Source organism: Mus caroli, unplaced genomic scaffold (assembly GCF_978045245.1).
Source record: "Mus caroli unplaced genomic scaffold, Mus_caroli_1 scaffold_10, whole genome shotgun sequence".
NCBI classification, from domain to species: domain Eukaryota; kingdom Metazoa; phylum Chordata; class Mammalia; order Rodentia; family Muridae; genus Mus; species Mus caroli.
Window position 1 is genome coordinate 107,252,920 of NW_028227265.1, and position 12,425 is coordinate 107,265,344.

General features: G+C 40.6%; 1 protein-coding gene across 4 annotated transcripts in view; it reads right to left on the minus strand.

The window, feature by feature from the left end:
• Positions 1 to 12,425, minus strand: part of Kat6a (lysine acetyltransferase 6A) — an 82,161-nt gene that overhangs the window by 19,214 nt on the left and 50,522 nt on the right. For 3 of the 4 annotated variants that reach the window (XM_085844079.1, XM_029481030.2, XM_085844080.1), the window contains 4 exons: positions 11,887 to 12,022; positions 10,196 to 10,512; positions 7,790 to 7,908; positions 2,780 to 2,895 (listed from right to left, as the gene is read on the minus strand). In XM_085844079.1, the coding sequence (XP_085700205.1) occupies positions 2,780 to 2,895; positions 7,790 to 7,908; positions 10,196 to 10,512; positions 11,887 to 12,022 (688 nt within the window). The remainder of the gene's footprint in view (positions 1 to 2,779; positions 2,896 to 7,789; positions 7,909 to 10,195; positions 10,513 to 11,886; positions 12,023 to 12,425) is intronic. The other variant, XM_085844081.1, reaches the window with a different exon arrangement.

The window sequence follows — 12,425 nt, forward strand, 5'->3', positions numbered from 1 at the left end:
CATAGCATTCCTATGGCGAGACAGAAGACTGACTGCCCAAAAACTTTTGGGTCAGCTGGCCCGAAATACAGCAGAAACAAGAGACCTTGTTTCAACAAGGTGGAAGGCCAGACCAAAAAGTTGTTTCCTGGTCTCCACATTTGTGGCATAGCACACATATGTATACATGCACACACACACACATGCTCGCATGCACAGACATGTACATGCACACATACTCCCACCCCTCTTAAATTTATTTAAAGAGGCCGAGCAGGAATACCACAACTTAGCATAACTTTGTCTATAAAACAAAAAGTGAAGAGGACAGAAGGGCCAGAGACATATCCATCCTATGGGTATCTCTTAAATGAGGCATTAAGTCAAGTTACAGATGCTACCTGTAATATGGAATATGGCTGTACGCTCCAGACAGAAAGTGAGCCCACATTCTACTTCAGGCACCTATAAGATATACTGAATATATATGTGCTGGACCCAGGTCTGCAATGGAGATAGAAATTCTCACTTCACAGTTAGTGCGGAGACACTGAGTTGGTTGTAAAGCCCACAGGTGAGCTACCCATGCTATAGTCTATAGCAGCAACTTTTACTTTCTTGTCTTCCATGTTACCTCAGCACTGAACAGCTAAGGCACTAAAAGCCCTGTTTGGTTTCTTCTTCAATAACAGATCATGCAAATCTGGTTCTAGCAGTACTCTCATAGTCTGCTTCAAACCAAGCAGGAAGAGAAGTAAAGGGAAGTAGAATTTCTTAAGCTACTTTATTACATGGGAATCAGCCTTCTTAAGACCTCGACATGACCTCACCGCAGAGGGTGTTGTGAAGCTGATCTCTGAGTAGTTTGAGTGGAGGCTGCCCATGACAGTGACTTCTTCACTGGGCCCATCCATGTCATATAGTGTAGCTTCTTCCCTGGTGTGCTCTACTTTGGTTTACCTCTTTGTGTGAGCCAGGGAAAGATTACTAGTACACTAGACATACATTAATACTTAGACTTTATGCAGCACACCCCAAAGCACAATCCTATTGTTCCTGCTAAACTTTTTCTCTCAGGATTCTTTCTTTTTTGTTTGCTACAAAGTTTTTATATGCCATGAGACTTGGAATGTGTTTTAAAGGTGTTTAGCAAGAAATCAATCTAGAGGCAATCAAGTATAAAACAGTAGCAAGAGACCACCAACTTTATTAAGAATGGAGGTTTATTATGTGAAAAAGGTATGATCTCTGGAGAGGACTGGGAAGTGAGAGTGCTTGCCATGCACGACCAGGACGGAGCTCAGGTCCAGAACCACAGAGCTATCTGGTGGGGCTAGTAGCCCACCTGATACTTCAGCTAGTGACAAGGGATCCCTGAGCAAAATGGCTAGTGAAGCTAGCTGGATAAGTGAGCTGGGTTTGATTGAGAAGTCCTGTCTCAAAAGGGTGAGGTGAATTTGTCATACAGTAGATTCCCTATGTCAACCTTGGGTCTCTACACACACATGCACACTAGTGCATATGAGCCCACGCACACATGTGAACATACATACACAAAGGCACATATACCACAAACACATTTTTAAAAGTCTAAGATCTCCAGGCGTTTTACTCAACTCAAATTAAAAAGAACTCAGAAGAAAATCCACACAACTCAACTGAGTAGATGTATTTAGTTTCTAAAAACATAACTGTAAGAATAAAAACTGTAAGGACAGAAAACAACATCTGTAACTACTAAAAACACTATTAAACTGCTGGATATTTCTCATGGAGAACTAAAGAAATTACAAGGAATAAGGAAACATACAGGAAATGTCTGAGATTTGCTGTAAGGAAGACAGCTATACAGTTCCTATCCTGTCTCTTTCTGCCTTTTATTATATTGGGGGGGGGGGGTATTTTCTGTTGACAATATTTACTCCTACATTGAACCAGGCCCCCTCACAAACAGTTCTAGTAACAATTTTATCGAAATACATGGCAAAAATTTCATACGCATACTTTCAATGTCTTGTAAGACAAAAATCTGTAACTGCATTCTCATCATCTCTTGCAAATATGAAAACTGGTTCTCTCCAGCCACTCCTCCCTTGAGTAGAAGAGCCATGGTGCATGTGGCTTCAATTTATCTGCACTACAATCTCTGGGCAGCTGACAGACTAATACATGTGATGAGCTTGCTTTAAAGTGGTGGTAATAGGAACCGAAGAGATGGCTTATTAGCAGGTAAAATAACCTAGGGTTTAATGGCTTGGGCCCACATGGTGGAAGTAAAGAGAAAATGGATCCCCCTCGTTTATCCACTGATTCCTACACTCGTGCTGGGACACGGACACACACACACAAGCATCAATACAAAAACTTAAAAATACTAACATTTATTTCTTTCTGATCATACAAGATCATAGCTATTCAAAACTCCAAATTACCAAGTAGCAGAGTACTGTAGGAGTTGCTTAATTTCTTGCATTCCTTTTACATGCACATAACACACACACACACACACAAATGGATCATACCTGAATATAATTTAATCTTTTCTTTAAAAAGTCAACTTAAGAGTTATTACTCATGATACTACCTTAAAGATAATATCACTGAGTCACTTTAATATGGTTTAGAGTTCTTAAAATAGCTTTGGAGTATCAGACAAGGACATCTAAAGCTAGCTAGAGAAATGGCTGTTAAAGTACACTGCTATCATGGACATTTTAAAGTTTTTCATGTAAAAATATGAACTGGATGAAACACTAGCAGATACCTTCTAGTCCTAAAGTCTTCTGGAATCAGAACCTACCTTGAGTACTCCTGAGGATACGGAGAGGAGTACCAGGTGTGGATTTCATACTTCCCAAACTCAATGACAGAGGGACAGCGGACTTGTGGATCAGGGGGCCCAGTTACTCCGACCTTCTGTACAGTCAAGAAAAACATTATACATGTTAGCTAATTTAAATAGACTGACCTAACAACAACAATAACAAAATATTAATAATACTAATGCCCAGCATCTAAATGTCTTTCTGGACCCACAAGAGAACGAGAAGTCAAACAGAAGCCAACAAATCGTAAGGTGAGCTGTCTATTTAAATAGCAGGCTCACATAAATAAAGTGCTGGCAAGCCTCTTAAACCATCTGTAGTTGGTATTACTGAGTTTTCTGTCTGTAGACTGGACACTTTCCTCAACTAAGCTTACTACTTTGACGATTTTTATTAATTAAACTGCTGGGTTAAAAGAACAGGGTGTTGAATACTCCTGCTAGCTAGCAACAAAACAAACACCCTGTACTGATCCTATAAGGACCACAGAAACCTCTTCTGACTTGGGAAAGTAATAGAAAAAGAGTATGACAAAGCAAGTACCAAAAACGTCTTCAATTTGTACCACGTGTGATTTTCGTCATTAGGAGCTGTGCAGTTTGATTGAACAAAATCACACTTTAAAAAAAAAAAAAAAGGCCAACCTTTTCCTACTATTTACAAATGGAAATGGTCAACATTCCTCCCCTGTAATAATCTGAAGTGCATCGTCAAGAACTAAGCGGTATTTGCAGCCTTGATGATTAATTTTCTACAGCAGAGGATCAAATACGAGCTACTTCTAAAAGGTTGGAAACATTCAATTCAAAGGCCAACTCGTTTACGCTGCATACAACCAAACAACAAGTTCACACATATGTGTATGTGTTCATCATGGACATTTTATAAATGTTGGCTCACCTACAAAAAGATGACAGAACTACAATTTAGGCTGACCAGATAGAAGTATTAATAGCTCATCATCCCCCCTCCCCCCCCCAAAAAAAATCAAAATTATCTTTCAATGTTATATTTTTAAAACCACTGAGAGATTTAAAATCCTCTCTTTGGAGTCCATACATACACATACAACAAAACTAAAAAGCTAAAGACTCATATTCTAAGGTTTGTTGAAAATCATTAATAAGAAATTAACCTCATCACCACACCTGATTGGCAATTCCCTCATTCCCCTTTCCTCAAAGGCCAAGGGACTCATCTCAGGTTTCTCACTGGAATACAGCCAAGTGAGCCCAAGCTCTTCCTGAGGCGCCTTAAAACAAAAGCTGATTATCTTCTGGATAAAATCCACTGGATCACCAGTGAGCTCCAGGACTCCTCCGACAATTAAAAACCGTACAGAAACACACCAAAAACAATTAAAATGCAATTCTGTAAAAAAAATTTTAAAAAGCTGATCTTTAACTGCATTCTAGATTCTAAGTATTCTAATTTATAAAGTAAGATCTTTTCATCTGTCTTTGCACCTCACAACAACAGTGGGTCATTTAGGAAAATAGAATAACCCCCAACCCCCAAACTACCTTCCTGAAGTCCGGATTAAACAGGAAGTATAAAAGCTAGAACATGCACCTGTTGTGATGCAGCCTGCCATGGGAGAGTCCTCCCATCGGCCCTGCAGTGCTCCTCCAGCCGGATACCCGATGAGAACGTGGAGACCCAGTTCCAATATAACTGTTTACACATCACCACAGGTGAGAGCCGGCCTCTGCCCACACACACCTTTACCTGTGGCGCCGTGCAGTGCTCTGGCGCATGCGCTCATGTGAGTATGTACTCCACCCCCACCCCACCCTAATTCCCCTGTGTAGCCTTTAGAGGAAGGATTTTCCACTCGCTCAGGCTTAAAGTCAACAGGCTCTACCTGAGGAAGCAACTACACACACACTCACTCACTCACTCACTGGCATCTTGCCACATCAACTACTGAATTTCCACAAGGTCATCTTAAAGTTTTCTGATCCTTGGCCCACACCTCCTGTGTTCTGGAATTACAGGTGTGTGCCATCACCATCTGATCTTATGTGGGACCAAACCCAAGGACTTTGTGCATTCTAGGCAAGCACTCTTACCAACTGAGGTAAATATCCAGCCCCAGGAAAACCAACCTCAACCAGAGTGTAACCTTGCTATTTCATTTGAGGGCTTCCCAACCTGTGGTCTGGGTCTGCAGTTTCACCTGTATGATCCTTAGTCATCCCCTAGACAGCGTGAACTTAGCTCCTCAATTTTACTCCTCTCACCCTGACAGTTTCTAAGCAAGTCCCCGTGTCACTCTTCTTACAGTCTTACCGACTCTCTCTTCAGTCTTGTAGATCATTACTTTGAAAACATCTCCCTATGTATCTGAACACAGCCACGCAATGCAGACAGACAAGGAAGCCCTGTTACTATCTCCCACTGCATTCTTCCCTTCTCTCTAGTACCCATGTGTATTTTGTGGTTAGGATTGTTTGCCATTCTCATCGCTAATGAGACTGAAAGCTCCTAAGTCTATGTTCAGTACCAAGCCAGGCACATACATTTACCTGTATGGTTAATACAAAGCCAGGCACATGCATTCTAAATAAATCAATCTCATAGAGAAAGATCATTAAACCAGAATTTCTGTTCATTTCCACTTAATATGCTAATGATTTAAACATACAATATCTAGCTGTTTATGTCCTTTATGCAAGATATAAGCTTACTAAATTATTGTGGGGTATCCCTTTCCTTGGGGGAGTCTCCACCAGTCTTCAGAATCTGTCCTCACATCTGCTTACTGTGCTGGATGCTACGTGAATGAGAGAGTGCAGTGCTGGGTGTGATGCTTAGCACTGAATATCAACCTGAACGGATCTGGAATCATCAGACACATGCCTCTGGCTGTGCCTACTCAACACATCCAGACAAGTTTAACTGAAAAGGAAAACCCCAACTCAGACTGTGCAAAACCTCTCAATAGGTGACCTCAAAATAAGGAAGCCAGAGAAAAACAGCAGTGTTGCCTGTCTGCCTTTGCTTCTTCCTAAACATGAGGCTCATCAAGGTGATGGCTGCTATAATCCTCCCCTGACAACAGACTCCAGGTTCTTTACATTTCCAATGCAGACTGTCTGTGAGGAAATACACATCTTCTAGACATTTACTTCCAGACTGGGACTGCAGAAGCATCCAGATTCACAGACTGAACAGCCACCAGCCTGCACACAACAACCACTATTGATCTATCCAACCCCTACTGTGTAATCTACTAAATCCCTTTGTGGTACAATTGCACATGCACACGCATATATACACCATAGTCTATTTGGGCTATTCTTTTGCAGAATTTCACCTATTTCCCGGAGACACACACATACTATCGGCCATATTACTGTTATGCTTTGTCCTGGGTCTCAGCAGTACCTCTCAGTCACCGTTTTCTTCATGTGCCTATTAACACCTATTGTCGCACTATTTTTTCCCCAGCAGAAACATTCACCCATTATACAAAGCCTTGACTTCAGGCTAACCACTCAGTTTATAGAGTAAATAAAGACAAACTGCCTGTTCCTAAGGCGCTTCAATCCTAGAAATGAATAAACTCAAACTGGGTATGCTAGTGCAAGTCTTTTAACCCAGCTCTTAGAAAACTGAGGTGGGTTTTGAACTCAAGGTCAGGCTTGTCTACACAGTAAGTTCCAGGCTAGTCAAGGCTACATGTTGAGACCCTGTTTCAAAATAAACACATAAATAAAACAGATTCAAGAGATGATAAGCACTATGTAGGAAAACCAGCAGGAAAGGGGTGGCTAACACAGCGGGTGGCTAACAGTGGTTTACCCTTAGTGTGCGTTGGGATGGCCTCTCTGGAATATGTGCCCTAGAGGAAGTAACCGGTCAATCAACTAGGCACGTGGACATGAGAACACCAAGTGCTATGGGGAGACTGGGTTTGGTGTATCTGAGAAAAAAAAGGTGTCTGGGACTGGGCAAGGGAAGAGGGAAAGCAGCCAAGGCACCTAACCCTTGAAGATAAGGATATAGAAACCGGTTTGTTAAAAATTCTAAGTAGGGCTAAGAGATACTGGATGTATCAACTGAGGTTACAAAATAAAGTCAATCCATGTAAAGAACAAAACGAGAGACTAAAGCAAGGCAGCAAGGGAAGAGTGGAAGCCAGAGGCACAGTCTGGAGACTATAATACCCAAAGCCAACGGATGGTAGCTTTGAACCAGCAAGCAGCAGTCATATCCTGGATACATTCTGAATCTGCCAATGGCTCCAATGTGGTGCATAGGCAGAATGCAAAGGAACTAAGACCTGTTTGTGTACACAAATGTATAGACATGAACATTGTCGCGGTTTGGCTCTTAAATGCTTCCCCACAGCCAGCTGATGACACTATTGGGAGATGAAAGAACCCCTAACACATGAGGCTTAGCGGAAGGAAGCTGAGTCATTGGCACACCTTTAAGGGATTACCAGGACCCATGCTCCTGCCATGCTCTTCTTCTTGACCATGAGGTACTACTCTCGTTAAATTTAAAGAGTTTTTACCTACACAACAAAAGACCATGAAATGAGTCCAAATGACTCTCTTCTGGGAGGGCTAGAGAGTTAGCTCAGCAGCAGAGGGCCTGAGCTTCATTTCCAGCACCTACATGGCAGCTTACAATTTTCTGTAACTCCAGTTCCAGGAAACATACATATGGTATACAGATTTACATGCAGGTAAAATACTCATACATATAACAATAACAGTAAAATATCCAACTTTACTTATTAATACAGTAAGGAAATACAGTATGCTCCCTTAATATTGGAAACCAAAGCACTGTACTTCTGAGCAAAGCATAAGCAACTGCAGTTGGGAAGGAATTCCTAACAGGGAGAGCCCCCATCTGCACAGAGCACATCTGTCTCAAGGTAAGCTCCACTTCTGTCTTACCCCCCACACACTCAGCTGTTTGCTGTCCTTCACAGTCCCTGACTGTCTAGCCTGAATATGCATATTTACCTGCAGTGCTTGTTCTTGGATATCACGAAACAATTCCATATCTCTTTCAGTCATGATTTCTTGGCTCCCAAAAAGCCGTTCCTCATTTTCTTGTTTGCTTTCCCAGCCGTCCTGATTGTCTACACATAAAGAAAGGACTCACGTGTTATTTGTAGTATCTTCAATTTAATCAACCTTTCAGTCTGGAGACCTTAACATTATTTATGTTCTACCCAAAAAAGGACAGCATTAGATCGACTCTTAGAAACATTACTCAAGTATTAAGAATCTGTCCTTCTGATAAAAAACCCAATTTGTCTTAAATTTTCCTAAAAATATGACATAACCAAATTTAAATTCATTAAAAGGTTAATTTCAACAGACAGAACAAGAAAAGGGTCTAAAGAACAGAAATGTTATGTGTGACTACTGACACTTTTAGCATGAATTTAATGTGTCAACAATCACCACACAGACTTCAAAAGAACTATGTTAACTGATACCAGGAAATACTAACTCCCTTCACATTCTGGGTGCCCTGTTAAAGCACAAACTCCACAAACCTGAGGACCACAGATGATAATCCTCTGGGTAAGTATGAAAAATTATGATAATCATCCACTAAATGATGGCTCTTCCTCAACTGGGCAAAATAATTAGTGAAGGGAGTATGGGGATTATGCAGATCATTATCCTTTGCATTTGAAGATGACACTGCTGGTGACCTCCTCTGTGAGTCTGGCTGAAAAGACCAATCAGTGACAGTTCTCTTTTCAAATTGACTGCAGAGACTGGCTCTGTGATTCATTTAGTACAAGAAGAAAAAGAAGACAAAAACTCAAGGACAACATTCTCAACTGAAAAGACAGTACAGTCTAACGTAACCAAGTAGCTGTAATGCCCCCTAGTGCACGACACAGATGGATGCAGGCACAGACTAGTACTGCATTCCGTGACACTGTATAAAATGATGTACAAATTGGTTCTTAATATTTACAACGCATACATAAGAACATAGAGCCTATTAAAGTAAACTACACCAATGATTGAAGCTTAATGTTAGTTCTCTCCATATTTTTATACATTTGCTAGGACAGCGTCTAGTTCTAAGTTCCCAGCAGGTTCCTTTAATAATCCGTTTTCAGTGGGTTCCATTCCAATGAAAATCTTAGAAGTCCTTTTGCAAGTCTGATATAAATAGACTTTTCGTCTTTCTGGATGACTGTGCTCCAAGTGAAGCTCATCCATAATCTAACATGGACGGTCTTGATGTGCACAGTAACCGACTAGCACTCTGACGAGAGCCAAGTCAGTCAAAGTGGAGGATCAGAGAGGGACGAGGGCCTTCTCCCTTGGACCAATCATCCAGTCACATGTGCAGGAATGAAGCAGAGGATAATACAACCACTTGTTCATGGGACATTTGAGAAGGAAAACCAAAATTAAATTCTCTTGCAGTAGGTAACACCTTAAAACTTAAAAACAAAACAAAACTTTGTTGGAGAGGAGGGGATATATGATGTCAGGATATATTAAGTGAGAGAAGAATAATTTAAAAGATAAAAATGTTAAAAATCTGTATTCATAACTTCATTGTTTTAAACAAATACAACTCTCATGAAATAAAAAATAAATTAAATAAGACAACAATAACAACAACAACAACAACAACAAAAACCCTTTCCTGTAGTAAGACCCTGAAACTTGGTCCCCATGACCCGGTTTGTTCTGATTTTTCAAATTTTCTCAGAGCTCTTTCAACTCCATGACATGACTATTTTGTCTTAACTCAAGCCTTACAAAAGAGACTGTTTAAGACCTTAAGTCTCTGACTTGAAGTATCTACCATACTACTGAGCCCTTTCCATAGGTAGTTCCTATTTTGAAGGGTTGGAAATCAGGCTAAACATAGGCTATCGGGCTGGAGCTATATAGGAAGGAAGCCCCTTCCCTCACTGCTTAATATATGAAAACTTACAAATACATTTCCATGATATGAAGTAGAAAATCATACGTATTCTGCTTATGTTTTAGTCTTTTCTGTATACTTAAATGAACGGCAGGTTAACCATGTCTGCTCTTTCTAATGTCCTTGCAGATATAAAGCAAAAGCCATGGTGCTTCAAGGTCACAACTCTGCAGCTTCACCTCAGCTCTAATTCCTGACACAGCGCCACGTAAGTATGGGCCTTTAATACATTCTTCTATATCCATGTTTGTCTTCTCACGGTCTCACTATGTATTCCAGGTTGGTCTGAACATGTGATCCTCCTGCCTCCGACTCTCTAGTGCTATGATTTCAGGTCTGTGCCTTCGGGCTTGTCTATAATTTTTACAATGAAATATGAACTATTCTATGTGACTAGTGTTAAAACAAATAATACACTTTGTAATATGTTTGTTTCTAAGCTTGGTTCAAACTTTTACCTGTGGGCCAATCTGAAGTACTTGATTTCCTGTTGCCCTTTTTCCTGATTCTGTATTGCTCAGAGTAGTCTACCACTTCCCCTCGGGCTTTCCGCCCATCAGGAGAAGGGGTGAAGAATTTGGTAAGGCCATCAATGAGCCCTTTGGTTTTCTTGTTGAACTTCAAGGGGGCATTGCTATCTCTGCAGAAGTCCAAGCCATCTATCCGCTCTAAATAGCCTTCTTCTGATGATGACGCAGACTGGCTGGAGACAGTGATTTTACGTTTCCGACCCCTTCCAGGACCAGTTCGAACTTTGCTAAAGGGACCTTTTGATCTAAAGAATCAGACAGGAAAAAAAATATATAACTATTAAAAAGAAATCATCATAAGCTTTATATTAATATAAAACATAAACTTAAAAAATAATCGGTAGCTTTATTTTTAAAATATACTTATATTAAACTTCTAGCACTCAGAAGGCAGAGACAAGTGGATCTCTGTGGTGAGTTCAGGCAAGCCTGGTCTATATAGCAGATTTCAGGACAGCCAAAACTGCACATTGAGACCTTCACAAAAAGAACAGAACAAGAGGGAGGGAGGGAAGGGGGAAGGAAAAATGTATAAACTATAAACAGTAGTGTTATCTTAGAACCATCTCACTCCAGGAAGCCTAGCTTACAGTGGGAAATTCGAACCCTAAAGCAGAATTTCAAACACACCTTCATACCATTTGTTTTACACACACACACACACACACACACACACACACACACACACGGTACACGAATTAAATCACTGAACAATTCTGTGACCGCTGTACCACAGAGTTATGCTTTTAACTCTAAAAACAAAGACAGGTTTACTTTCTGAATATCAGACATCAAAAGATCATGTAAAGACAAATTCGGGCTCCTTATAAGATGAAAACCACAGACTAGGATGCTGGTTCTAAAATGTCAGGCTGCTAGTGCTCACTTATTTCTGTTATATCACCTTCAAGATAGTGATATGTAGAAAAGATACATAAATAGATTTGAGACAAAAAAGAGGTTTACAGATTTAAAACATTTTTATATGACCAAAAGTGAAATACTGTAAAAGTGTTCCGAGAAGACAGAAAGCTACTGAAACCTGTCCCACCACCTCCAGAAAGCCTTGTTTGCCAGTCTATAGTTGGCAACTTTTTGCTAACCGATGAAAGCATACCCCAGGAGAACACAACACTGAGACTTCACCTCAGTCAGACCTTACCCAGTGGTCTGCTTATGTCTGTCTACTGATAAACACCTCAGCCTGCATCCAAAGACCCACACAAATGCAGTCTGCAGTTTCTCTGCTATTCCACATAAGCAGTGACATAAGTTAAGCATTACAGTTGGTGCCAGATTTAGGTTTTAAGCCCAGCTCAACACTTAATGTAGAACTTTATGAAATTAATTTCTATATGCTTTAACTTCTACTATTGGAAAATAAGAAAAACAGCTGCAGCAACACTCCACTAGGTTGTAGGGAAACTTGAATGTCTGGACAGAGGCACTTGGAGCAGGGTCTACATGGCACTTGATTAAGGGCTAGCAAAATTAGCATGTCACATCAGAGTGCCAGTTATAACAATGGACTCTTCTGTAATAAAGAAAACAAGTGACTCCTACACTATAGAGACAGCCCTATCCTTTTCTCCCCTCACCTTGCCATAAGTACAACTTACACCGTGTTTTGTTTCTTTAACCTGTTTTTTGGACGTCCTATTGGATTAGCATAGCGCCGTTTTATCTGTGCCGCCTTCTTTTGTAGAAGTTTCCGTCCTTTTTTCCTAGGTCGGCATATCTGACATATCCACATACCTGTAAAAGAATAAAATTCTATACAAAGCCATAGCTACAAATATACTGAAAGGTCTCATATATCCCAATCCCTCGAGGTTACTTTAAGAACTATGTGAGAATCTAATGAATTGCTTCTGGGAAGGAAAAAGAAGCCAGAAAAACATATACAGATAAATACCTATGAACAGCTCAAAGAACTCATATACACCCTCAAAGCAGGTGGCCACTGATTCTCCATCAAAAATCTCTGCTCTAGCCAGGTGTGGTAGCACACACCTTTAATTCTAGCACAGGTAGGTAGACCTCTGTGAGTTCTGGGATAGCCAGAGCTTCATAGAGACACTGTGTCTCAAAAGGGGGGGTGGGAGTGGGGGGAGGATTCTGTTCAAGTAGGTCCCAGATATTAGCATCTAATTACTAG